A 27,519-nucleotide genomic window follows, 5' to 3' on the forward strand; every position below is an offset into this window, starting at 1 on the left:
AGCAAAACTCCCCATTTCTGCCCTAACAAGACAGACAGCACCTGCAAGGGCATTTCAGAGATTATGTGCTAACATATCTAAAAATCATTATAGTCTGTCTGTAATCCACAAAAAAAATTACAAACAGGTATAAAGATGCCTTCTGGAAATTTTAAGTGGCAGAAGATTGTCCACAGTGATTGCTAGCTCATTGTGCCAGTGGATGTTTACTTTCAGGTATGTAATTTCATGCAAGTAAAGCCATAAATCCCTCTTTGATTACTGGAACACCACAGAAACAAGATAGAAGTAAGAGAAAAAAGGTTTAAATAGTGACTATTGACTAATTACTAATTTAGGTTTAAATTCACAGAATCATAGAATATCTCAAGTTGGAAGAGATCCATAAGGATTACTGAATCCAACTCCCTTACTATTTCTGTTGTAAGAACTCGAAAGGACAACTTGAAAATTGTAACTGCTTTATTCAACACTTCCCAAAAAGAATCCTGTAGGCTTTTTGTTTCAAATTTTGCTTTAGAGGGAAAAATTATGTAAATTTTAGACAATCTTCTCCCAGTAATGAAACTGATGGTTTTTTCTATTCTATATAAACTAAAGTGGTTTTTATTTTTGTTGTTCTAATATTAAGACATTGAATTACGAATTTCAGTGTGTTCTAAAGCTGTTCCTGTAAAACCAACATGCCTACCATCTGTGCATACCTGTCCATATGGAATGCTGTCCATAAAGGAAGCAGAAGTGTATCCCAAATGACAGGGATTGTGGGGCTTGTGTGGCAGTCAGAACACTGGTGAGTATCACACAGTCCTGCACTGGTCTCCTTTGGTGACAAACAATTTCAATAAGTTTAAGAGTTTAGCAACCACTTAGAAGTTGTCTGATATCCTATGTAAAATTTTTTCCTTCCCTGTTACCCATAAATAGATACAGCCTCTTGCTTTGGTGCTTTAGTAAATAAGGTGTGAGGACTGGATTGTCATTGTTGGTTTTCTCATGATCTGCCTCCTTCCTTGTCTGCTTTGCACTGTATTTCTTCGAGAAAACATCAAGTAAAGTGTGCTACTGTGAAAAAATAATATCAGGAGATTATATGGAAAAAATTAATTGCAATATGCAAAGTATTTCGAAAGACAAAAGTCAGAGACAGAAATTAATTTCAAGAAAGAAAGCTTTATGGTTGGCTGTGTTTGCAGTCTGAGTTCAATTTGATTAGCCTGCTGAGATGCTGGTCTGGAAGAAGAGCAGAGATGTAGCTAATGTATCATGGTTTTGCATTCTTCATGCATTCCATTTAATGAGATGGAAGATGAATGTATACTTACTGAGATTGTGGTTATCCTTTTTTTGTCTCTCCTTTGCCATTGCTCTTGTATCTGCTTCTGACAGAAAGTAACATTTATTAAAATAGTCCTTAAGATGCAATTCCAGTACTTCTTTTATCTTTTGAAAATGGCGTCTTGTCACAAAGACCAGACTTCCAGTCTTTTTATGACATTTATATTTTAATATAAATAAATTTATTTTAATAATAAAAATATTAATATTTTTATTATTAAAACAGATCCTAGGCAAATCTATATTCCACAAGTACTAAATTTTGAGCAAGTCTGGCAGGTTGCATCATATTTTTTTATGGCTTTTTTTAAATTTAAAAATGTAGAAATGCTGTGGATGAATATTTTTCCCCAATTTCCTGTATTTTACATCAGGACAAAACTTACAGTACATTAAGGTGAATATGGATTTTCTCTATCCCATAATGCAAGAGTTAATCAGATTTGTAAGGTATTGAATAAACTCACTGTTTCCTCTGAGGGACATTAATAAATTGTACATGATTTTCAGCATTCTTTGGATTAATTAAATGTAACTTTTAAAGTTCTTAATCCACTAATATAGCTTTACCTTGAACAGCCTTATTGTAAAGTTTTAAAAGAACTATTTGTTCTACCCTGAAAAAAATGTAATGGATGATAATTTATTTATACTGTTGGTCAAGAGCCAACATGTGGAAGAATGTATTGTTTTCTAAAATATTAAGGCTTTTTAGAAGTATGAGGTTCATAAAACAGGGGGCAAACATGGTTTCTGAACTGCTAAAGAGAAGAACAGAAAGACAATATTTCTCCTTGATCTTTCTTCTTTTCCTTAAATGAAACCACAAACTGAAAATTCTCAAGAATTTAATTACAGGTATCTTTTTCATTGATAAGATCTATTCAACTTTTAAGACACACACCATCACTTATGCAGTTATATACTAAAATCTCGGAGTTCTTTTACCTGTGAGCTCCCTTTTTACTGGTAGATTAGCTGGGCAAGAAGCATTTGTGAGACCCATATTAGCTGGTGCCATTCCCTGGTCACTGTTATATATATCCAAAATGCTGCTAGATAGCTTGAGGGGTAGGGAAGGAAAAAAGGATAAGGAAAAAAAATTAAAATAAGTAAAAGACTTAAAAGATTTTTAAAAAACCCAATACATGCATGCAGGGAGCAAATATCTTTGGATATGAGTCTGGTTTTCTTTAGAAGGAGTGCATGTGCAGATATCTAAAGGGAAGGTTACACAGTATTGACTCAAATTGAAAGCAAAGGGTCGCTGTCTGCCATTTTTCTACAGGTACCATTTGTGTGGGCTTCAGATCTACAGTGATAGCAAGATATGAGGCACAGTGTCTGTTTTTCAATTGCTTCTACATTATATTTTCTAAATCCGGGGTTGCCATGACTGCACCTCAAGTATTTATTAGGTTGAAAGTCAGCTTTACCATGTTGATTTTGACCATGCTCCCCAGTAGGATTTTTTAACCACAACTCTACACTCTGAATTGATACTTCATACAGGGTCTGCTCTAGCAGTATAGAGACTCAGGGACCTAGGTATATGTAATAGCTAAAATTAGAGCGGACAGAACATCAGAGAATATGCTTTGAGGAAAGGAACTGAGCTGTTGTTGGGATAGACCAGATAATCTAATAGTTTTAACATGCATAGCCTATAATCGTGTATGCCAGTATCCTTATTCTCTTAAAAACATAACGTAATATTATTTAAATAAGCCCACAGAATGCACTCTAAGAAAAGTAAGGCTAAAATATGTGGACTTCAGGTAACTGCAAAATTACCTTTACTTGAATAACTTTACATATATGAAATAACTGTAAAATATGTAAAAGTTTACTGAAGAAATGTGTTGTTACAGATTTGCCTGGCACCTATGGATCCTGAAACAACCTGGAATTTTCCAGGCAGATCATCTAGACACTAGCCATAGGTCTGCTGGGAATCAGATTTTTCAGACCCTTGTAATGTCTCTTTTTGAGGAGACTGTGAGCTTCACCACAAGTTACTTTGAATGGAGACAGTTTTCCCAATTACTTGCTCAGTGTGAAGTTGTTCCATAGCAGTGCTTCCTATATTTTATGTTAGAACTGAAATTTTAAATTAGTTTTATTTTAAAATATTAATTTTATTACATTAACTAATCACTTTACTAGATCATCTGAGAATCTAGTTTGAATTAAATTTTCCCAGTTCTATTACATACAATGAAATGAAATAATCAGAATTCTTACTGAGCACATATAAATAACATGCTCATTTTTAAACTAGAGCTTTATTACTTAGGAAAACTGAAAATTCTTGAATACTATTAGAAATCACAACACCAAGTCAGTTTTGAAAATCTGCTTATACATTTGATCTCTCAGTGAAAATACTTTTCAAAAGAATGTTTGGAATTCAGATGAGTATTACTCAGAACAAGATATGTTTAATATGCAGGATTTGAATGCTAAGACCATTCTCACGTTAAGTACCTTTGTTTCATTCGAGGGGTAAACTGACAAGAATTACAGAACTCGCTGCAGTTTTACCTTTGCATTTTCTTTGTTCCAGTGATAGGATAACTAAATTACAAGAGTGAACCCGTATTAGCTGTAGTCATATTTAATTACTCCCTACATTAATGTAAATTAATTTGGTTTATTCAAATGGTATGAAAAAAGGATGACAAAAAATCGAGAGTCAATGTGACTCCTACATTCCTATACTTCCAGCTCCCAGTGGACTTTGGCAAGCATATTATATGATTTAGGCCCGTTTTTGTGAAATACTAGAAAATAGTAACCACTGAAAATAATATAATCTAATAAAAAATCTAACAAATGAGAAATACATATCTGTAATTCTTTACATATTTCACACTGCTGTGTACGTAAGTTAAATAGTTTGCTTGAAACTGCTGGCAATCTTCAATTTAGTAGATTATCAAAGCTGTTAGTGAAAAAAACAGGTCTGTACACCACAATTTGACAAAAATGTGAGATACTTAATTGATTACTTCTAACTTTCAAACAGAAATTCAAATTTATCCTTGAAAGAAAGTTAAATTTCTATAGTCTGTTCACAAAGGTGTGAATTTAAATGGCAATGTCCAAATCCAAGAGAAAAGTTTGTGAATGGCCAATTTACCTGGAAAGGAAAAAATATTACCAACACACTTCAAAGTTCAGAGTTGTGTAATGGTTCAAAAGAGCATGAGTAAATTCAACTTTAAACCACAGGCAGAGGTTTTAGCTGAATTTAATTACAAGTTGGTGAAGGCAATTCCGTAAAACTGCGGGAAAATCCCCTCCCTTGCCCAGATGTGATGCTGTGCCTGATGTCCCCAGGACACGGGTGGCCCTCCTGGCTGCCAGGGCACTGATGTCTCAGATCCAGCTTGCCACTGACCAGGACCCTCGGGGCCTTTTCTGGGGCTCTGCTTTCCAGCATCTCATTCCTCACTCTGTGCACATATCCAGGGTTAGCCCATCCCAGGTGCAGAATCCAAGACTCTGTTAGACTTCATTCAGTGACTGGCCAGCCTTCTAATTTGTCTCATTCTTTTTGCAGTGTCTCTGCCAAAATGTCCCATATCATCTTTGTTTCATGCAGATGCTCTCCAGCATTCTTCCCCTTGTCATTTCACAATTTTTATCATCCATTAGGAAAATAGAATCACGACTCCATATGGGGACAATGAAAATGAAGCCCAAACCCAAGTTACTCAACTACTGATGACTACAGTCCTATCATCTCACTAATTAGAAGGATTCATGTAACTTACTCCAGAAGGGATGGGCAGGGAAGAAGAGACAGCTCATTATTTTAGGGAGTGTTTTGATTGTCTAGAGCTTAATGATGGGGATGATAAGGTTGAATGTTTATGGGTAAGAAACAGAGGAAAGGCCAGCAAGGCAGTTTTCCTAGTTGGACTTTGTTGTAGACCACCCAACCAGGATGAAGAGGCAACTGAAATATTCTATAAGCAGCTGAGAGAACTCTTGCGGTTGCTGGGTCTTGTTCCCCAGGGGCACTTCAACTTACCAGATGTTGTCTGGAAGTACAACAGCCTAGAGGAAACAGTGCAGAATATCCCTGCAGTGTATGACAGCTAACTTCCTGACACAGCTGGTGAGCAAATCAACCAGGCCAGGTGACCAATGGATCTGATGTTCGTGAACAGAGAAGCACTTGTACAGTTGTGACAATTGGAGGCCACCTCGGGCACAGTGATCATGAAACAATAAAGTTTTTGAGTCCTGGGGATGTGAGGAGAGGGGTCAGCAAGACTTGGATTTTCAGAGGGCAGACTTTGGTCTGTTTAGGAGACTGGTTGAGAGACTCCCTTAGGAGGGAGGCAGTCCTGAAGGGAAAAGGAGTCCAGGAAGGCTGGACCATGAAGGAAATGCTAAAGGTGCAGGAGTAAGACATCTTCAAGTGTGAAAATTAGAGCCAGTGAAGAAGACTGGCCTGGCTGAACAGCCAGCTTTGGCTGGAACTGAGGGGAAAGAAATAGTGGAAGAAGAGGCAGGTGACTCAAGAGGACAGCAACAATGTTGTGAGGTTATGCAGGGAGGAAATTAGAAAGCCCAAAACCAAATTAGAACTTAATCTGGACACTGCTGTAAAAGACAATGAAAAATATTTCTATAAACAAATCAGCAATAAAAAGAGGGGTAAGGAGAATCTCCATGTTTGTATTGGATGTGGGAGAAAACACAGTGACAAAAGATGAGGAAAAAGCAGAAGTACTCAAGGCCTTCTTTGCCTCAGTCTGTAATAGTAGTGCTACTTGTTCCTTGGGTACCCAGCCACCTGAGCTGGGAGAGAGAGCAGGATGAAGACCTCACAGTCCAAGGGAAATGGTCGGTGACCTGCCATACCACTTAGACACACACAGGTTCATGAGGCCAGAAGGGAGGCACCTGGGGGCCCTGACTGAGCTGGCAGAAGAGCTCACTGAGCCATCCTGAGTCACCTACCAGAAGCCCTGACTGACTGAGGAGGTCGCAATTACTGAAACAAATGTGGTGCCCATCTACAAGGTGGGCCAGAGGGAGGATGGAGGAACTACAGGCCTTTCACCTTGACCCAGGTGACAGGAAATGTTATGGAAAGTTAGTGTCAATTGCATAATCAATGTCTCTTTCTTCTGTGAATTTAGTAGAAATCTCGATTATATTGCAATGGCCACTATGACAGATAAGTGGCTTTGTGGATATGGCCACCTTGACACATTGTCTTCATTCACAGTTAACACAAAAAATCTGCTAAGAATTAATGTGCAAGGAATAATTCTCAGTGTCAGGATTCAGGATCAGGAGAAGAAATGGAGAGTGATTAATGTGACCTGTTTTGGACACTTGAATGTGTCCAAATGAGCTGAATGATCTCTGTCTCTTATTCTTGACTCTGAAGAAAGTTTGGGGTGAATGCTGCAGGCCTCCCATGTGTACTTTCTCAGAAAACCTCACTGGGCTCCTAATGTGAAAATTTTCAAACAAACTCTTACTTTAAAAATCACATAAGAAAAATTTCCTTTAAAATTAATCATTTTTCTGATTACCAGAGACTTTTATAAAATACAGTCCAAAAATATGTCAAAGTATTTTGTTGAAACTCTCTACATGAATTTGCTCTGCATTGATATCAAGGACAGAAAATTCCAAGGAATTTCTTTACTAATGCTACTGAACACTGAGAGCAATTTTATAGTAGAAATTTGCTAATTTCATACAACATAAGGAAACATACTTTTTGTCTGACAAAACAGGAAGTTCTTCTAGAACTGTAGACATCTGTAAGCAACTAATTTTCAAATTAAAAAATAAAAAAATATAAAACAATATATTATAGAAATTGTGAGTCAAAATACATCTGTCTGTTTGGATGTGTACCAAAACTGCATCCATCGTAATGCAATTTATTTCTTATAGTGTCATTTAAGCAGGGAGACTTGTTGCAGTAATTAGATAGAGCTTCCAGCTTACATTAAAAGATAAATATATATAGGTATAGATAGATAGATAGATGATAGATAGATAGATAGATAGATAGATAGATAGATGTAGATGTGGATGTAGATGTAGATGTAGATGTAGATGTAGATGTAGATGTAGATATGCATATAGATATACATATAGATATAGATGATATAGATAGATATACATGTACATACATATACATGATATAGATTATATATAGATAGATATACACACATAATTTAACAAAAATTCAACACAATGTTACTAAAGGTACAAATCATTAAAAATGGCACAGTTATACAATATGTGTACAATGATGATCTTAAAATTCTATAGCACTGTGAAACCTGATGAATCCCAAAATGCTTTAAAAATCCAGCTGATTCCACCATATCAAAATCATGTGCTTGTTTTCAGTTTAGATGTGGAAGCACAGACATTTGGGTATGAAAATTTCTAGGTACTAGCAAATCATTTATCTTGCAGGTGTCATACTGGTTCATGCCTGTGTTGTTCTGAGAAGTCTTTATAAGTCACATAATTTCCAAACCTTGCTTTCAAGATAATTATATTTATGTATATGTATCTAGGAATTCAGCTGGAAGCGGCTCATAAGGAATGAGAACAGAAATATTAAAAACAGCAGAATATAATATGCCATCTTTCCCACTTCTGAAATACAGCCATTTTTGGACAAAAGATCAACAATGTTTAGCACAGCAAATGGTTAACTGGGAATAACCAGTCACAATGCAGTACAGGAAGAGAATAATACTATTTCTAATTAAAACTGCAAGGAGCATTAAAGAAAGTAGACTGTAATTAATGAAGTTAGCATTTGGCAAGGACACTGGGGTTAACATTCTTCCTTTTGTATAAAGTGTCATGGGATCTTCAATGCCTGTGTGCAAAGACTGGAACATGAGAATTTCCATTCATGGGGCTCAGTCCTGAAAGATACTCAACTTTGGAGCTTAGACCAATTATAAAAGCAAACTTCAGCTAGACTACCTGAGTGAATACACCTCACAGGCGCCTGTGATCCTGTGCTTGCTGGCAGAGTCCAAGGGAAGTACTAGGAGGTCTCATCGAGAGAAGATTTTTATGTTCAATACTTGGATATGAATTGTTGTGCAGGCAGGATTATATAGCAAATACCAAGTGTTTATTAACAGCATGGATGACTAGAAAAGGACAGCTGTGATCACAATTTGTACTCTCTAATACCAAGTTAGGGGGTTATGTAAAGGAAAACATCACTTGAAAGACATTGCCTTATGAAAGGAAATGATGAGGTATTCCAAATCTTATAGCATGATAGCTGTTGGTAAATATCATGTAATTTTAAGGAAGACTTAACCCAATAGCATTTCCATATCTTCCAAGAGAAGGATTCTGAATGCAGTAATCAAATGTATGAATACAGGTCGTCTTTGCCTATTCACCTGTAGTCCCTAAACAGGTCTAAGTCACAACAGTGTTCACTTGCATGAACACATATTATTTAAGTATTTTTCCATTTTGGCTAATATTTGCCTGATGTGTTTGCCTTACAGTAACATTCAAGTCTGTAAGGATCATGGTTGTATCTCAATCAGTGTTGCACAGCTAAAAAATAACAGTCCAACCCTTTTCCAAAGTCAGCTAGAATTTTCTTAATTTAAGAATTCTGCTGAAAATGGTAATTCCCAGTCTGGACTAGAAAGCATTTCCAGGACATTCCAGGACTAGAAACATTTCCAGCATTTCATTTAACATATCATTACATAATCTAGCTCATGAACCAATAATGCTCTAAAATCAATTAGGTTTCACATCCCCAGTGTTTTTATTTGGATTATGTTAAAAAAGTTGAATGATTGCAAATTCTTGTCAAAAAGCTTATCTTTTATTTCCATTTGTAGACAAATTTTATTTTGTTTTGTGTTCTTTTAATGCATATGTCATTGTTTACCATCCCCAGGTGACTACTGGGAGTGAACATAGCTTCCTTAAGACTTTGCCTTGCTAAACTGGACAGGCCATGATTCCTTAGAGAGACTTCCCATGCAATGATATGTCCTAACAAGAGCCTCTCTGTACCTTTCCTGCTTTGAATTAATTTTTCTGAAGGGTGGACACCTTTTTTGCCTACAGCACTCAAGAAGTTTTGTGCCCAGTAAATCCCACACTGGATATTTCCTCATGTCTTTTGGACATCAGTCTCATGATGGATATGAAGATCATATTTATCTCCTTTATGCAGTCTCATCATTTTGATGGCTTATAGTTATCCTCTGAGCAACTAATGTAACCAGACCTTTTTCTGTCATCTGCAGTTAATGAGTTCTCAGCTTACTGCAGACATTCCTGTTATTAGTATTTAAATGAATGACCTTCCACTCGGTACTATTACAGTCCTTCCATTTAGACCATTCTGTCATCACGGTCATATAATTCTTCCTCTATGATATCCTCATCCTTCTTTGTATTGGCAATACCTTTTACTTTTGCTACCTCAGTACATTTCATCAGAATAAATGTATTTTTTGTACAAAGTTTACTTAATGAAAATATTAAGTAAACTTAGACCAAGGATTGGTTATTGGTGCATTTCATTAATATCTTTTAATTTTAAATTTAAAAAAAATATTGTCTATTTAGCTTGCTCCTTAGCCTGTGAGGAATTCTGTTCAGTTACTTTCTAAGTAATCTGTACTGCATTTTACTAAAATGTGTTCATACACAAGGTTGTCAACGGCAAACCTTAGATATGCAGGACTAACTAAAAATGATCAATTCCAGTAGGAAACAGCTCTCCATACACCCAAAGGATGACACTACTCAAGGTTGATGGAGTGTTTGTATATCTTTAAAACTCAGACACCTGACAGGTTCTAGGCTAAACCCTAGGAGATAAAGAGCTCTTCATCAAAGGTATCTGGACTGTCCTGACGGGTCAAAACAGTTCATCAGCTAGGCTGCTTTCCCTTGAGGAGCCTGTAAACAAACAGGATAGACTGTCCTATTATCCAGCTATCATTTCTCCCAGGGGGGTCCTTCCTCACAGTCACACTCACAAGCCCAAGTGTGATTAAAAAGGTCAAGATGTCCCCAAAGACAGAGGTCAGGACCAGGCTGCTTCTACCACACGTCTTCATTCTGCCTGGATCAGAAGTGCTCATGAAAAGGGGAAAGTGGGAAGCAAGTTGCAGGAACAGTCCTGCTAGCAGAAGCTTCCTTTGCTACCCTTTTTTGCAGGGTTAGGAACTGCAAACAACCCACCAAGAGTGCCTGTTTCCTGCAGTAACAAGGTATGGCAGGTTTCCACAGCAGCTGCTGTGTGGTGGAGACCATTCTGAGGATCGCTGACCCTATCACACGAGGTCAGATTGCCTGTACTGCACCTGCAGACTCAGCAAACTGAACAGGGAACCACAACATTTGTGGCTTCACTTGTCACCAGAAGAGAGAGACGATGTGGCTGCCTAACCCAAAAGGCACTGTATGTGCAAGAGAAAATTTGTTTTGGTTCTTGGTAAAAATCGGCACTTGCCCAGACTGCATCCAAAACAAAAGATTAGTGCAATATTTTACAATTTCCCACCCCTGAATAAACCTCACCTAAATCATGTTTTCACAAGCATAATTGATAGCAACACTTCAGAGAACAGTTTTGTAAAATGAGGCTACTTCTCCTTCTTAGCCACAAAACATTTTGGCACACATCTTGCTTATTCATTTTAACTAAAAAAAAACCAAAAAAACCCCCAAAAAAACAAAAGGAATTTTGTTTGAACAAAAGGAATTTTGTTTGAACAAAAGGAAAAAAACAAAATAGGAATTTTGCAAAATGTTTACATTATTGTCCCTAATCCAAAATATTAAAATCTCAATATGGAATTGTGTCCACAGTTCATTTTACATATCTTGTATACGTTTGTGTTACTGGGGTACCAAAAATAATAACACAGTTCATTGCTTGTCATGCCTTTACAATTTATTCATGACAAGTAAACAAAAGTTTTTTTCAGTCTTTCAAGTTCACAGATTGCCATCAAAATGTGTACTGAATTTGGCCAAATAGTGAGTTGATCAATAAATGCATATTAACACATATTACCAAATACGTTTTCTAAATAACAATACCTGGTATAATGGGTGTTTGCAGGTTTTGGCAAGGGGAGAACTGAGGCAGTTCTTGTATCTTCAGTTAGTGTTTTAATAAATTGTGACTTTTCATCCTTTCAGATTTATGGCAGACAGGATGCATAATCTTGTCAATGCAAGTACTGTGCTTGAAAGACTAGGGTTCAGCTTTCTCTTTCAATTGCTGTGCTGCTTGAAGAAAGTTGTACATGTTATCCTTTTTATTTGCACTATCAATTGCCAAAGAAGTTGTAGGATACTGTTTTCAGAATCTAGAACCATTACATTTAACCATTTACAGTTAAATTTTCTTTTTGTAATTGCAATGAAAACACTTATATTTGAGTACATATTGTCTTCAGCACTAACGATTCAAAAAAGTTCCAGTTTCTCTTTTTATTATGTGAAGAGACTAGCAGAAAATACTGTCCTTCTCAGATTTGTTTTCATCTGAATAAATTGTGTCTCCTTCTATATTTATCTTTAACATGTTTCATAATTACACAATCCTCAACCAGGGACTTAATGTTCAGATACATTATATCAGATATTATATATTATGCATGAAAACTGGTTCATTTTTTATCTTCCAATAATGATTATCAAGATGGTTCATTATTCATCAGAGAAAAATGAATTCTCTTCATATTCCAGTCATAGTACATTTCTGCCCTGATCATATACATAGAAGTCCATTGTCTAGATAAATGTCTGATCAAATATGACCAAGCAAAGGAATTTTCTGGAGAATCAACCCTTTGCAAGATGTATATGCTTTTTCAATTACCACCATTTAATTGTATGTTTTAGCTCTTTTTGTCTTTTCTGGTCAAAATTAACAGACACAGTCCAGAAGTGATGTGATAATCTGATAATATCATCATACAACTTGCAGCTGGAAATTAAGTCATGAGAGTACTGCCCACTAAATCCCCGGGTTCTGAAAACCAAAGATGCCAATTAAATTACAGATCTGTTAGCTATTTTACTATTATTTCACAAGCAACACCAGCTAATGAACTAATTCCTGGTTCCACCTTACTTCAATTTTGTTGGATACAGCATATAAATACATATACCAAATCATTCAAATTCTTCTTCTAAAAACAATGACCAAATGTCAGCACAAAAAAAAGTGGGAAAATTGAGGCTGAGGGAGAAGTAAGAAACACATTTATTTATATCATATACTCTATATATTATATTCTTTATATTATGTCCTCTGAGATGTTATTTAACACCTGTCTCTGAATATGTTACAGTAAGGTTTCAGTGTTCTAGAGTGTTTACATGGGTGTACCATGCAAAATTTCATTTTGGTAGAAAATCCTTCCTGTAGTGCTTGGTTTCAGATAAATTCACAAATGCATATTTCTAGTGTAAATATAAATGTATATAAATATAAATTTAAATATTGTGTAAATAGTCAGCTACTCCATAAACTACTTTACACATATATTAAAGGTCACTGAAGGCCTAGACTGATGAAAAAGGAAGTGCTAAGATTATCAGTTGTACTTTCAGAAGTTTGTTTGTCAAAATGGACTTCAAGAAATTTTTGTTTTCCACAAGCTAGTTTAGTCTTGCAGTAAAAAGCTTGACTGTACCAGGAGAACAAAGTGGCCACTGTTGTTGTCTCCGAGCCTACAAGTCTTTTATTCAACTTATGTAAGTGCCACTGATGGAAATTCATGAAGTTTCCCTCCAGAAGGCATCATAACCTGTATGCTGCAGACAGCAGTGAGCTTAATATAATCTTCTTTATGGCCCGTCACATCCTAAGGACTTCCATTCTTGCATTGCTGTATACAGACAACAACACAAGACCCAGCACAGGCTTTGGGATAAAACAGGATCTTCTTGGTGGCCACAAACAGCAGGAATTTGCTAGCAGATCCTGATGCACAGGGGCTTGGAATTAATAAGGAATGAATATTGGGAGAATTAGAAAATTGTTTTAACTATCCTTTTCTGTTAAACAAAGTTTTAGGTCTGAGATAAAGACCACCACATTTGTAAAAGGTGCTTGCATACAAACAACTGTATATTTTTGAATAATACTTTCATTTCTGTCTATTTACCATTTGGAAAGAGAAAACCAAAGAGGAAAAATTAAATTTTCCCTTAGTTTCAGAGTTATGGAAACTTTGCTACAGTTGCATGAAGATTGAGTCTTTTGGCTCCCTGTAGCCAGAGAGTTCTACCCCCAAAATAGAGAAGGATTAGTAGACATTGGCCTGTTAGCGTGCCAGAGACAGAGCTGAACGTTTTGGTCATTTTACACAGCTTTTGAATGCTGCAGCTAGGCAAACATAGACCATAGTTCTCCAAAGTACTGCATGCTCTGTTCTATAAAGACCTTTTCTTCAGCATGAGGTAAATAGTGCAGGCAAGAAGGTTGTACACTGCCCGTTTCCACCTCAAACTTATAAATTGTGTGAAATACCAAAAGGAAACCTTCATCTGATATTCATATGACATTCAAAACAGCAGTGGCAGTGAAAACAAAAGATATTTCCAGCTGCAGGAAAGAGGTCTGAGGAGTTCTGGATTTATGCTTTTCATAGTTAGGTTTTTTTTGCAACTGAAACAACCAAAAGACACAATTTTCTACCTAACACTTTTATAGTATTTGAAGGAAGACAAAGAAAATATTTGCTCACCAGTTTTATTTTTGAGGCGTCTATTATTTCCTCAATAGCTACAGACTGTTCCTTCTCCTTCATTTTTCTTTTTTGTTAAACTTGTAAATGATACCAGAGAGTGCAAGACAGAAGTTTATATACTTAGGTGAACTTTGATTCTTCCTTGGACTTTAAGACTAATCTAGTGTAGAATGTGATTGACAAAGCATTTTCATTGATGTTATGCAGCCTTTTCAAGTTAGCCAACCTAAGCAAATGAGGTTGTTAATGTTTACTCTGGCCCCTTCTTTAAAATGGTTTTGAACTTTAGCAGATTTTATCAACTTATAAGAGTTGCCAAATTACATCAGTATTCACTAAATGAAAAATACTCATGATTATGCAGCAGGGGGCTGCCTAGATCAGCAGTGCTATATTCCCCTCTAATGGAAAGCTGGGTTTACCTCATGACTGAATAATTGCAGCACTTATTGAATAATATACTTTGGAGCATACCTACTTGAATTTCTTCCTGCTCTATGATTTCTGAGAATGGGACAGACAGCAGCTTTTGCAATCCATACAGACGCTCACCATCAATATTTAACAAATAATTAATACAACAACAAATTATTAATGTCATGATGAGAAACTGTCACCTCAAAGACCTTGTAATAGCAGTGAGATTTTGCAGACAGAGTGAACTATGCTTTTACTAAAAAATAGTGTCTCCCTAAAATCGAATGCAGAGTTAACAGATTTAATCCGAACTTTATACCAGCTGTAGTTAATAGAATCATAAAAATTAAAGAAGGAAAACATCTATCTGTCCTGTCCTGATCTAACTTCTACTCTGTACCTGTACAACACAAGATTTTTTCCAAATGCCAAAGAAGCAAACCAAATACTATGCAGCAACTGAGGATTTTCCCCACAAGATCTCTTCCTGCAAGAGTGGTAGAAGTGAAGCAATCCCCCTGACTTGACTCCCAAGCAGACTGGAAATAGACAGTAACTCTCAGGCTTGGTAAGACAGTGAACTATGGGTATATGAAATGAAGTTATGAAGGTGAGGCAGTGAAACCTCAGAAGATCCCTGAAGAGGTGACCCATCACAAGGCAACACCTTTACAGACTATTGCCACCCTGCCCAGCTGTTTCCCCAGCTCACATCTGGAACAACCCCTGGCTCCCAGCATGCCCAGTTGCTTTGGCTTTCTTTCTCTCATAGTGGTTTAATTCTTCTTTTCTCAACATTCTTGCTTCTAAGGCCATTCAAGGGGATAGTTAAAGAAAACATTTCTTAAATACTACAAATAAATCATAGTATCATAGAAGGTTAACGGGTTGGAATGGCCCTTAAAGACCATATAGTCCCAACCCTCCCTGCCATGGGCAGGGGCACCTCCCACCAAACCAAGTTGCTCAAGGCCTTAATTAGCCTGGCTTTGAAAACTGTCAGGGTTGGAGCATTCAAAACTTCTGGGCAATCTGTTCCAGTGTCTCACCCCTCTCACAGTGAAGAATTTCTCCCTACATCAACATGCAAACATTTTTTTCTTGGCTTTATTTAGTAATTGACATGGAAAAAAAGTCGATGAAAAGGTTTTCCGTGAAGAAGCTTTCAATTTTCTTCCAAGCAATCTGAAAAGAACTGCTCCATTTAGTTTAGTCATTCAGTATTGACTACTCCAGCAACATTGAACTGAACTGATTCAACATAGCAGCAGCTGGGCCTCTCCTGGTGACTTTTGAAATCCAATTTCATGGTAGTGCTCTGCCTGAAGTGTTGCTCTGTGGCTACTGCTTAGTTCTCATTGCCAGCCATCTAACTGCTAAAGAGCCTCTCTCCTCAGGCCTCTTCAAAAATAGTGCTGAAAGCTCACGTTTGCTTGTTACCAGAAAAAAAAATCAACTTAGAACCCTTGAAAATGATCACCAGATCGAAATATTTTTCTTGCTCATCCCAGCCAGATCTGTGCAAGAGAGGCCCATGCCATTGCAGAACATTAACTTCCTCTCACTTCATTCTCATTCCAAGTCAGTCAATCTCCTGATGCTTTCAACTTAAGTTTTAGTGGACTGCATGTCAAGTACAGAGCATTATCCCAGATGTACAATGATTATTTAGACTGCAACAGTTATTTCTGAAGGAAAGTACTGGTAAATTGCCAACTGTTTTCATACAGATCTCCATTGTCATTGCTAGATTACTGGTGAGTCCTAGAGCTGTACATGTATATTATCAAAACAAAACAACATTTAGTACAAAGAAGTGATTCATAAGATCACATGCTGTTAAATCACACCCTGAAAAGCACAGAGATCCTATTTTTTAGCTACTCTCTGTCCTCTCTTCACTTTGATTAATGCTGTCCTCATCTCCTTTAATACATTTCTTAGATTTCTCTCTTTGCTGATATTAAAAGCAATGTAGAACGGAGCTTTTTACTACCTGCCCGGAACTATTAATGATGGTGTATTATATCCTTTGTATTAACAGGCCTAACCATCTACACTTCCTGTGTTCTGAGCATTTGGAAGTACTAATATACTTCAAATTCACTACAGAATGTTAAATAGACTAAGGATTTTAAATAAGAATGAACTTGTGATAAAAATGAAAAGTATTTACTTTTCAAATGTCTGTCACCATATCTGACCTACAGGACAGTTGTTCACTTCTAAAATTCATATATTATTTGTTCCATTTTTGTAATGATTCTCATACAGTCAGGAACAAACCTGTTGCTCCTAATATGATACTCAGAGAAAAAATATTTCCTTATAATAAATAAATACTGTGCTGTCTGTTAATAAAAATTTCATAAAACTAAATTATTACAACAAGGAAAAATGACTTTAAATTGGTGACATCTTCAAATGTCTTTCTTTTATTAAATCTTACCTTCTCCATAATGAACAAACAGTTGTCTTTAAATGATAGTTCATAATAACAGCTATTATTTTATTTCAGTTATGCTTTATGAACAAAGTTATAATTTGGTTTACAAATTTTTTCAGAAGAATCAAGACCTTTTGCATGTAGGAAGCACCTACTGAACTTTTAAATAATTATTATAAAAAGTAGGTTTCTGCCATTAGGGTACTCTGAAGAGCAATAGAAACACAGCCAGAAAATTCTCTAGTTTGAGCAATTCTTAAATGACCACCCAAAACCAGACAGTTTCATGAAATTATAAATTTGGATCCAAACAAAATAAAATCCAGATAATCCACTCCTCAGAAGCTGTAATTATTTTAATGAGAGATGGAGGAATGTTCTTATTTTCACTTCTCTGATTCTACTAATACATAACTGTAATTCATTAATTCAGGGTCAGACAATGAGCCTTTGAGCAATTATTCACATGAGTGGTCTCACAGAATTCAATGTCTTCATTTAATGTGCCATAAAATGGTACATGGGTGCATTTAACTAAAGCAAATATTAGTTCACTGCAACACGCAACAGGTTGCACCATAAAAAGTGAAAAGATTACTCAGCCACTATACATTGAGAACACTGAAACAGGAAAATGTCATCATGAATTTGTTTTTTTTAAAAAAAGATTTCACTGAAAAAAGCACCTGAGCCTTTTACCACATTCTGAAAAGTCAGTCCATTTCAGAATTTCAGAGACTACTCTGCACAGTTTGTAAAACCAAGACAATTCCAAGTAAAGTCTAAGATGAAATTCTAGAAATATTTAGGCATTATTCTGGAGAATTTTAAAGAGAAAGCCAATGCAAAATCAGCCAGGTACAGAGGCAACTCAGTCTCTCCTGTAATCTCACTTACTCTATGCTTGTGTCAGCCACCACAGAAGGCACCTTGTGCAGATGTCAGAGCTACTATGCATCCTTGCTGAAGTACAGCACAAACCTGGCACATCTTCTCTGGGAAATTAGATGTCATCTCAACCTTGATCATGTCTCCTAGTCCAATGCTCTTGTAATGCATACATGTTTGTCTCAGATAAAGAAATTTCATTATATTTACTGTAATAATGAAAAGCTGGATGTAAAAAACCTATTTTTTCCCTGTGTCTCTATCTTTCTCTATTGCACAGCTTATGATGAAAATTTTATTGGCAGGTTTAGGATGTTTCCTGAAAGACGGCATAAAACCAAGTAGCATGAGCTAAATACCTGAGATCATCTCCATATACCTAATTCTTTTGTATATGTTTAAAGTACACAATGCTGAAAGAGAAGACAGCAGAAGCAGAGACACTGCTCAATCTCCTCACACAGATGCAGTTTGCATGCCTTGTTGAAGGCAGGCTTTATTTTGGCACAGTATTGAACAGAGAGATTTGGAAATGTGTGCTACCCCTGGCTTACCTAGCAGCCTGCAGCTTTCCTCAGCACAAATGAAAATCCAAATACTATTACTTGTCCCAGAAGCGCTTCAAGAGTCCCAAATCTTTGCAAGTACGATACCATCAAGGTCTAAAAGACATTGCAGATTTCCTTCCTCATCAAGAATAGGGTATTCAATAAATTTCAGAGACAAATGTCCTTCAAGGCTGAAGATAAAGGCTAATGAACCTGGAATTAGCCTAGATTAACATCACGCAGTTTTAAAAGGTTTTGAGGGAGTATGGCTTCACCCCAAACCCCAGAATTCATGCCTCTCATCACTATGCCATGCTATCATACCTGAAATTATCCTCCCCTGCTCACATTAAATTGAGCCAAAATATTAATTCACTCCCCAGGGACCATTTCTTTGCTGTGTTCTGTACTGAGATATGTGTAAATCAGTCCAGCTGCATAGCTCTCTAGTTGGCATGCAAGTACCAGGTGTTCATGGAAATATTAACTGGCATTAATGCTGGACTGTATACTGGGCAACATAGAGTAGAGGTCTTGTCTCCTAAGGTGGTTTTGGAGCCAGTGAAGTTCTGCAAGTGAGAAAAAGATGTTTCTTCAGAGGGAGATAAAGAGCAAGCACCTGACTGTTCTGACGTGAACTTGGTAGATTGTCAAAGCCTCTGAAAATCCTTCTGCCTTCTCTAGGGTGAATTTAGCCTTTATCGGTGTACAGTTTAAAGCCCTGAGGAAAAACAGTTCTGGATATAAATTAGGGTAGAGAGGACAGCATGCATCCTTCTGAAAAGTGCATTACAGTTACTGATATGTATTACTTTCATAGACAATAACACTCTATGTGTTGTTGTGGCCAGGAAAGCGCCATCCTTCCTCTTCAATTATGTAACATATATGGAAACATAAATAGCCTTTGTTAGTCCTCTCATATTTATTCACGAAAAGACATTCTAAAATTGAAGTTTGTTACAACAATACTTGTGAAGTCACATTCCTCTTATTTGTCCTTGAAATAATTAAACTAAATGCAACTTGTCTGTATGAAATTCCAGAACCAGAGCCAGGTTTCAGGATAAGACACTGGAGAAACCACTGTATCACAGAAACTATTACATGGGGAAATTTTCACTTTTTTCTAGTTGAGGTAGAAGAATATTTAAGCAAGGTTTTAAAAGGCCTTCTAGGGTCCAGAGACTTTTTATTCTTATTATTTTTAGCACTGCACATAAATTAGTAACTCCAGTGGGTTATGCACCAGATATTTGGCTGGGCTAGAACCCCAAATGCCATTCGGACCACATAAAACAACTGTGTCTGACCACACTGGTGTCCTTTTCTGTAATATTTACTGACAAAAAGACAATCAACTGAAGAGAAAGGAGAACAGCCCACTGATACGCTTCCTTAATCTCTGAACTGTGATGTGCTGGAATCACTCAAAGAAGTTTTCTAAAATAAAAAGCAAGATGAAGTTCAACAAAATACTTACAGTTCTTTGCATTAGTAAAGGAGTTTCAGAACAACCTATCCCTTCATCATTAAAATTTGATTCCATATTGATTATGTCTTCAATAACTTCTTCCATCTGATAAAATAATATTTTAAGACAAATCACTACAAATAATAATGGAAAAAAGTTTTTTTAAAAAAATACAGAGGAATGAATGTTGCATATCTATTATAGCAATAAAACTGAATTTCAGAAGTTTGTATCTTGAAATTCAAACAATTCAAACACTTCTATACAATATTAACATTTTTATTATTATTTTGTGAAAGCAGTTTTGGTTTAGCAAGACACATCTTTCTCTTAAACACCCCTGTTTTAACCCCTTATTGCAACACCATGATCAGATGACAGGAGTGCATTGTTAAGCTGTAACTGTGACCTGTCATCTCGATCAAATGTATATCATATCCACAGAGCATTGCTGCCTTGGTGCAGGGAGACTGAAAGGAGCCTGTGGTTCTGCAGCTGTATGAGTCACTCAAGATTTGGTGTTACCTGCTGCCATCTTCAGCAGGTAGAAGTTTTTTTGTTTAGCAGTACACTGGATGCTTTTCCAGAAAGAATTCTGTTCTCACTTTTGATCTAATCTGAGCCAAAAACTATTGAGGCAGATGGAATAGCTCAACAATTACTTGGGATAAAACAATGAATACTTTGAAGTCTTATAGATATATAGAGAGTTGGACAAAACACAACATGAGTTTTCAGTGATAATTATAGTCTGGTTCCATTCACAATATAATTTTGGGAGAGATCCCATGATAAGCAGGTCACTTTTACTCTACTATCTGCAGCTTTTGGGAGCTGAAGGAATTGTAGATAGTCTTGTGCAGCAAGAGTATCGAAATGATGCCTTAAGTTTTAGTTTTCATGTCTTTCAGATTCTGTGCTGCCTAGGGGTGCAGTTCTGAGCCTCATATTAAGTGTCAGTAAGCTCTCTTCACAGAGTAGGTAGACAAATCAAATCCTTTTCCAGATGGAGACAAAGGACAACCATTACAAGTTTTCAGGCCCAAAAGCATAAACAATGGTGGACTGAAGAGAGAAAACAAGAAGGATAGGACTTTAAAACCTGATGCTCTAATTGGATAGTTAACCCCAATATCCAAATTGACCAAAACTTATAAAAGTGTGAGACCTCATGACCAGTCTTCCATTTTGTGACCATTTTGGGTTCATTTAGGTAGTCCTGGCCAGCCTTTTGTCCTGCCCGAGGTGTATCCTTAAAGGCCTTTCAATAAATACCTAGTTTATTCTCTTGTCTCTGTTTAGTCTCTGTTCCAGGTCAGCCTTCCCAAGGCAGCAACACGGACATGGGACCTTTCAACAGAGTCTTTTAGGCCACATGGCTCAGCACAGCTCACACATTCATTACTCTCCCTCTCTAGAACCAGAGAAGTACTGTGCCAGGAGTTGTGCCCAGACCTATCTAGAAAAGCACCATCAGGGCCAAAAGGATACCAAGAAATGCTGGAAATTAAACAATATAAAGGAGTGCTGTTTACTGCGTCAACCTGGGTGTTGGCTCTATATTATTTACTAATATAACTATAGCCTACGCTCAGCCACAGGGCACACCCATCATCCCCCTGGGTGTGAGACAAGATTATCCAAATCCTTGCAAAGCTGCCAGGATCTTGCCAGTGCCAGCTGTCACCCTCCCAGTCTTCACCAGGCACCCTCTTGCTCACCAGAACAGAGAGTGGTCCAAGGGGAGGCTCCTGATAGACCCAAAATGCCTGAGAACAGTTCCACACACTGCACTTTGCCAGCATGGAGGTGGTCACATAAGTGTCCACAAAGGCCATCTAAAATAGCATTTTAAAGTAGCTCAAGTAATCCATAAACCTGCCTTAAAATGTAAGTTGTCAGTGCAGAAGGAATGGAGAGGCCCCAGATGACCTCTCCAGGAAGCTTTATGGGCTCCCTCATGCTTAGCTACATAACATCCAAATGCTCAAATGAGTCATGGTGTATTTGTAAGATTCTTCTGTTCTATTAAAGTCCAAGACATGATACAGCATCTCCATTTCTCATTTCTGTAGGAATTCCCCTTTTACCTAATAAACAGTCTCTTTGGAATCTGTTGAAGTATTAAAAGCCATAATGACCTACATCTCACACTGGCTAAGAATCTGATATCATATTATAGCTGCACCTCTATTAAAATCGATGGTGGCACTAAAGTTAGCATATCTTTGCCAATTTACTCAATATAACCCATATAAAAATATAGCAGCTAACTCAAAAAGGAATGAGTGATTTTTTTCAGTTATATATTGAATGCAATCAGTATTTAACTTTTTTTTTTATGCAGCTAGGTTAACACCTTTAGGCAGAAACAACTCCCACTTGAAAAAAAGGATGTTTTTCTTTGCAAAGTGTATATTCAGAAAATGTACAGCAACATGTGATGTGTATATATAAGGATGTAACAGTACATTCTATCTGGCAGCAATCTAAAAGCTTGATCCTACAGTAAGCTATTCACAGACACACAAGGGAATAACCCACATAATTCAAAAGGATAAGGAGAGCACGTGCCATAACAAAAGGCCCCTTGAAAGCTAAGAAAGGCATCTCCTGCCCACTTCTAGCACAAGGCGGGTCATGTACATGTAACGTTTCTGCAGGAGCAGCCAAAGCCCGGTTCCCCTTTCCTCACCCAGCTCCGCCCTACCGCATTTTCGTGCTGGTCCCCGAGGGCCAGCAGCTTGGTGACAGGGCTGTCCGGAGTGCCAGCGCCGCTCACGGGAGGCATGTGGCCGCTTCGGAGGATGGAGGGCACTCCCACAGGCTGGATGGAGTGAGAGTGGGACAGCGAGAGCGTCTGGCTGGACAGCTTGGTGTCGAGGGTCAGGTACTGCTTCACCTGGTGCCTCTGGCTCTGCTGTATGTGGTATCTAGACTGATTTTCCAAGTGTGTTTGTACCTAGGAAGGAATGGAAACAATTGCTGAAGTTTCAAGTTGCTTGTAGCAGTATTTACACATATGCTCACTGAAAAATACTTCAAAACAATAGATTCAGCTTTAATAACACTTGGATAGAATTATTAATAATTTTTTTTCAGTTTTACACACTTACACATTTTTATTTGTTTACCATTTCCCTTTACACAGCTGAACAAACAATCTGAATAATTATAAAGAAAAACAGAATTAGAAAAGATAACCATGATTCTGAGAAAAGACCAGAAATGTGCTACATATTTTTCTCAATTAAAAAGTGATCCCTCTTGAGATCACTGCAATCAAATCTACATGCATATACGTACTCTAAAATTAATATTGACTCCTTTGTACATGATAGAGTAAATAAATGCACAAAGAGAAATATCACCCAACCAACTTTCAATAATATCAACAGCAGCAGACATTTATTCACACCTCCAGACACCACCTCACCTTGTAATAAGTACAGTCACTTAACTGAGGCATTGCTGTACTTTTGCAATAGAGTCCAAGCCATAGCTCTGAACGACTGCTTATACCCACACACTGTGCAGACTTCTTGAAGGGTCACTTGAGGACAGATCACTTTTTAGTGGATTGGGCTTCATAAACCAAGTGGTCATGCCAAAATTGCTGATTGAGTAAGACTTTGGGCCATCCTTTGATTACAAAGATTAACAGTTGCTCCTTCAAACAGCTCCCATTTCAGATCAATGTCACATTCCTGCAATTTAACTACCAGAGGCACACTGCATACACAAACCTTTCTGTCATTTCAGCCCTGTGGCTCTCTCCTCTTCCTATGGCATGATTGGTCACAAATGTCCTGTAATAAATTTTTCTCAAGTGACCTCTGTGTAAGCATGATTAATATTTGTTAAATGATAGCCAGACTTGCTTTGAAGACTTTTCTCAAAAAAAATTTAGTCATTTAAGCAAATTTCCTTTTTATTCCCTTAAAATTCATGAGCATAGATAGATACCCATAAAAGCAGTTTACATTTGAAGAAGTTATATTTTTTGCAATAGTGTAGTACCTACTTTATTTTAATCATTGTAGTATAATTTTAATTATGTTTCTTTGAACTAATTTTTCATTCATATAAAAAAGACTAAGCCATGCAATAATGAATATGAGATTAATTATTTTGATGTAAGCCCTAAAGTTAATAAATAATATTCCATTACAATATTGATATAAAATCTTAAATACACTGTTGGGCTTTTCCCCTGGTTTATGTTAAGAAGGTATGCATAATATATAAGGTTGCAAAAATTACATGTGTATTTGGGATTTACTTACAGCATTATTTGTCTAAACTTAGAGGGGTTTTTTAACCATTATCAACTCTGGTGAAGAAAGGATGGTGTCAAGTTAGAAGTTCAGTGACATAAATGCAAAGTAAAAGACCTGAATGATCAGTTCCACATAAAATAATCTCACATGAAGTAAAATAACCAATATCAACATGCTGCTTAGAGATTAGCTGCTTAGAGACCTTGGTCATGTGCATGTTTTAGATCCACAAAACACAATCCTTCTCAAAAAAAATACAGGGGAAAAGAAGCATTTTCCAGAGTAGAAGAATTTTTATTTTTCTAAATAATCTTAGTATGGTATCGTCCAGCAGTGCTGGGAGACTGATTTTTCAGTTCAGAATCTTTTGAGGAATTCCCATAATCTGTGACAATATTTTACCAGAGCCTATGTGGAATTTTAGGATTCAGATGTTGATGCTGATGTACCTTTCACTGCGACAACAGTCTGAATATAGGGTCACCTTCTTTCTGTGGTTTCAGTGGGTCAATTAATATTTAATCCTTTGTTTAAAGCAGAAAAGTATGAAGGAAGACCCTGAAATGGCTTTCAGGATAGAGCATCCAATCATCTGGCACATTTTTGGACCTGAATTCTCATCTCTGACAAAAATTAAGCAGTGTGATTTGATAAAACATATCTTCTAGCTCTCAGGAGACCATTTTCTATTAAATGTTTCTCTGCCATCCTATTGTTTTGTGAGGTGGATGACCTTGCTTGTTGGTATACCTGATTTCTAGGAATCTCTAGCAAAAAACAGGCACTCAGTGACCACTTTATGATCCAGACCCCAACTCAGACAAACCTCAAACACAGCCCAGGACTTAGTGCTGTCCTACTGGTACATGTCTCTAGCCCATCTGCTCTAGTAATAGTGGCTCACCCGGCCCTTCCTGCCGAGTTCTCCTGAGATCACATGTGCAAAGTGGAACAAGGGGATGAATTTGTGCAGATGAAGTGCTGGTTCTCCTCCCAAACATTCTCTTGCAGCAGCTGTAGCCATGTATTTTAAATGCTAATTATCCCAGATCATTTGAAGAATGAAGGACAGCAGAAAATCTAGTAGTTAATAGATTATCCACTCCCTTCTAGGCACTGCTTTTGTTTAATATCTGGCTTTCCTAAACACAGTGAATTTAAAGTCTACTCAGAACCAGAAACTTCAAGCATGAAGGGAATCAAAAGCATCAAACACAAATGCAAATAACTCTACCAGTTCCACAAAGCTGAAACAGAAATGAAAACTTTGATATGGATTTTGTAATCCAGAAAAAGATCCCAGTGCACAGAAACTGACTGTACCTATTTCTATTTTATATCTCACTGGCAAGCCAGTTCTGGGAACAAGAACATAACAGCCTTTCAGAATTACAGATGCATATTCAGACTTCTTCAATTGCTCTTTCTAATTTGAGCACACATCATCATGTTGTAACACTGCAGTACAGTTGTGTAACATCTTTTCCTATATTCACAGTAAGTTTGCTTTCATTTATAACACGCTGAACAATGGCATAGCTAGACTTTCAGTAGTTTATTTACATAAACTGTTTTACTTCACAGTTTGCTGATGGAATTTTTCTTCTGCTAGTAAAAGAAGATATAGCACGTCAAAATTAAGAAAAAATACTTATTTAGGAGACCTTAAGAAGGAATGAACAATGCCACTGATATTCCATTAAGCAGCAGTGCTATATCTTTCTTGGTGTTTCACTGAGAGCAAGCAGGTGGCATCTGTATTCCCAGGCTGCTCAACTCAACATCATTCCCGAGAGAAATAATAGGAAAACTGAAAAGAGATTCAATTAATAAATTATTAAAAGATAGGAATATAATTAATGCTAGTCAACATAGTTCTGTGCAAAATAAGCCTTGTCAAACAAATCTACTTCTGCTCTTTGATGAGATTTTAAGTTAGGTTGCCAAAGGTAACGATGTAGGTATAATACACTTCAACTTTTGTGTGCCTTTTGACTTAGTATCACTCAATATTCTAATTAAAAATATAGCACTGCACAGTATCAATAAAGCGTGTTTTAACTGGATTAAGCCTTGGCCAACGAACACACAGAAGAGAGTGAGCAGCAAAGGCTTGGCAACAGAGAGAGGGGGGCTGTTCAGTCTTGTGTTACTCAATTTTACCATCAGTGATTTGGGACTAATGAAAAATAAACAGTAAAGCATAAATATTTTTAGACTAGTGTTCTTAGTCAGAGGAATACAAATCTGCACATACTGGAGGAAGAAATACAGGATGCAACAATGAAGTAAACACCTCAAGCAATGAGTCTGTAAAGAATTTGGGTCATGACAAGCCAGCAACTCAGCAGGAGTGTCCCACTCATGCTATAGGAAGAAGGGAAAAATGGCATAAAGAAGGTAGTGAATAGGAGCTGGATTTACTCTGCTTTTATTTATGGCTCAGGAGAGGTCAATGATGGAAGCCTAAAAATATTTCTACCCTGAATATTTTTGAAACACTGTTGAAAAATAGAAAGTATGTAGAAAATAACTATGGAAATAATTGAAGACTGAGAAAAGACTATTTCAATGAAAGCTAAAGAAGCTGTTATTTTCTTCTTGTCAGTTTGTGACAAAAACTGTGAAATTCATGGGACATGCTAAATGTGAAAGATAGAACAGAAAGCATGTTAAGAGCCACTAGCCACAAGCTAGAGTGAGACATAGCAGAAATTGTCTGCATGAAGAGTGAACTACTCAGAAGGAAGTGCTCTAACTACTGTTTTCTTCAAACACACATCAATGACTTTCTGGGAGAGATAGGGTATCCAAATCCAAGGTATACTTTTAGCAGACATATTCTTGGACTCAAAGCTGAGCATTAAGGTAATAACTGAATGCAATACAAAAGGCCATGACTTTAGAGGAATTAGAATGAGGGGTCTCATAACTCTTGCTGTGTTTAGATTTCATGGGCTTTTGGACCTGAGAGCTGGCCATTTTAATGGCAACCCTAGATGTAAATTCATTCTGAATTTAATAAATGCTTAAAACTGCTACAAAATAATATGCTCAAAGTATACTGGACCGAACTCAGCAGACTTCACTGAAGTTTGCCATTTATGCTGGATATTAATTTGTTTCAGTGTTTTTAATAGCTTTTGAAGAAATATTTTTCACCCTGATAGGATTGCATAATTTATCATCAATCCTGAACACAACACCTCTCTGCAAATGAGTGATGGGACTTCATGTTCTTTTCAGCCACTGTACTAGAAAATAAGCATTTAATTATCCACTCTTAATTATTAAAATGTTCCATAAGTGCCCAGAAATTCTAATTCCATTTTAAGATAAGAAATACAGTCACAAC

The 27,519-nt window shown here is 36.8% G+C and overlaps 1 protein-coding gene across 3 annotated transcripts in view; it reads right to left on the reverse strand.

Annotated features, from left to right (window-relative positions):
- TFEC (transcription factor EC) overlaps positions 1–27,519 on the reverse strand; it is a 65,725-nt gene that overhangs the window by 16,294 nt on the left and 21,912 nt on the right. Inside the window, exons 2-5 of one of the 3 annotated variants that reach the window (XM_063396707.1) lie at positions 22,595–22,846; positions 19,894–19,989; positions 2,287–2,401; positions 1,326–1,379 (exon numbers count right to left, since the gene is read on the reverse strand). In XM_063396707.1, the coding sequence (XP_063252777.1) occupies positions 1,326–1,379; positions 2,287–2,401; positions 19,894–19,989; positions 22,595–22,675 (346 nt within the window). In that variant the 5' untranslated portion in view covers positions 22,676–22,846. Of the gene's footprint in view, positions 1–1,325; positions 1,383–2,286; positions 2,402–19,893; positions 19,990–22,594; positions 22,847–27,519 lie in introns of all 3 variants that reach the window. The other 2 variants (XM_063396706.1, XM_063396708.1) reach the window with 2 other exon arrangements.

The sequence above is a fragment of the Prinia subflava genome, chromosome 4 (assembly GCF_021018805.1).
Source record: "Prinia subflava isolate CZ2003 ecotype Zambia chromosome 4, Cam_Psub_1.2, whole genome shotgun sequence".
Lineage (NCBI taxonomy): Eukaryota > Metazoa > Chordata > Aves > Passeriformes > Cisticolidae > Prinia > Prinia subflava.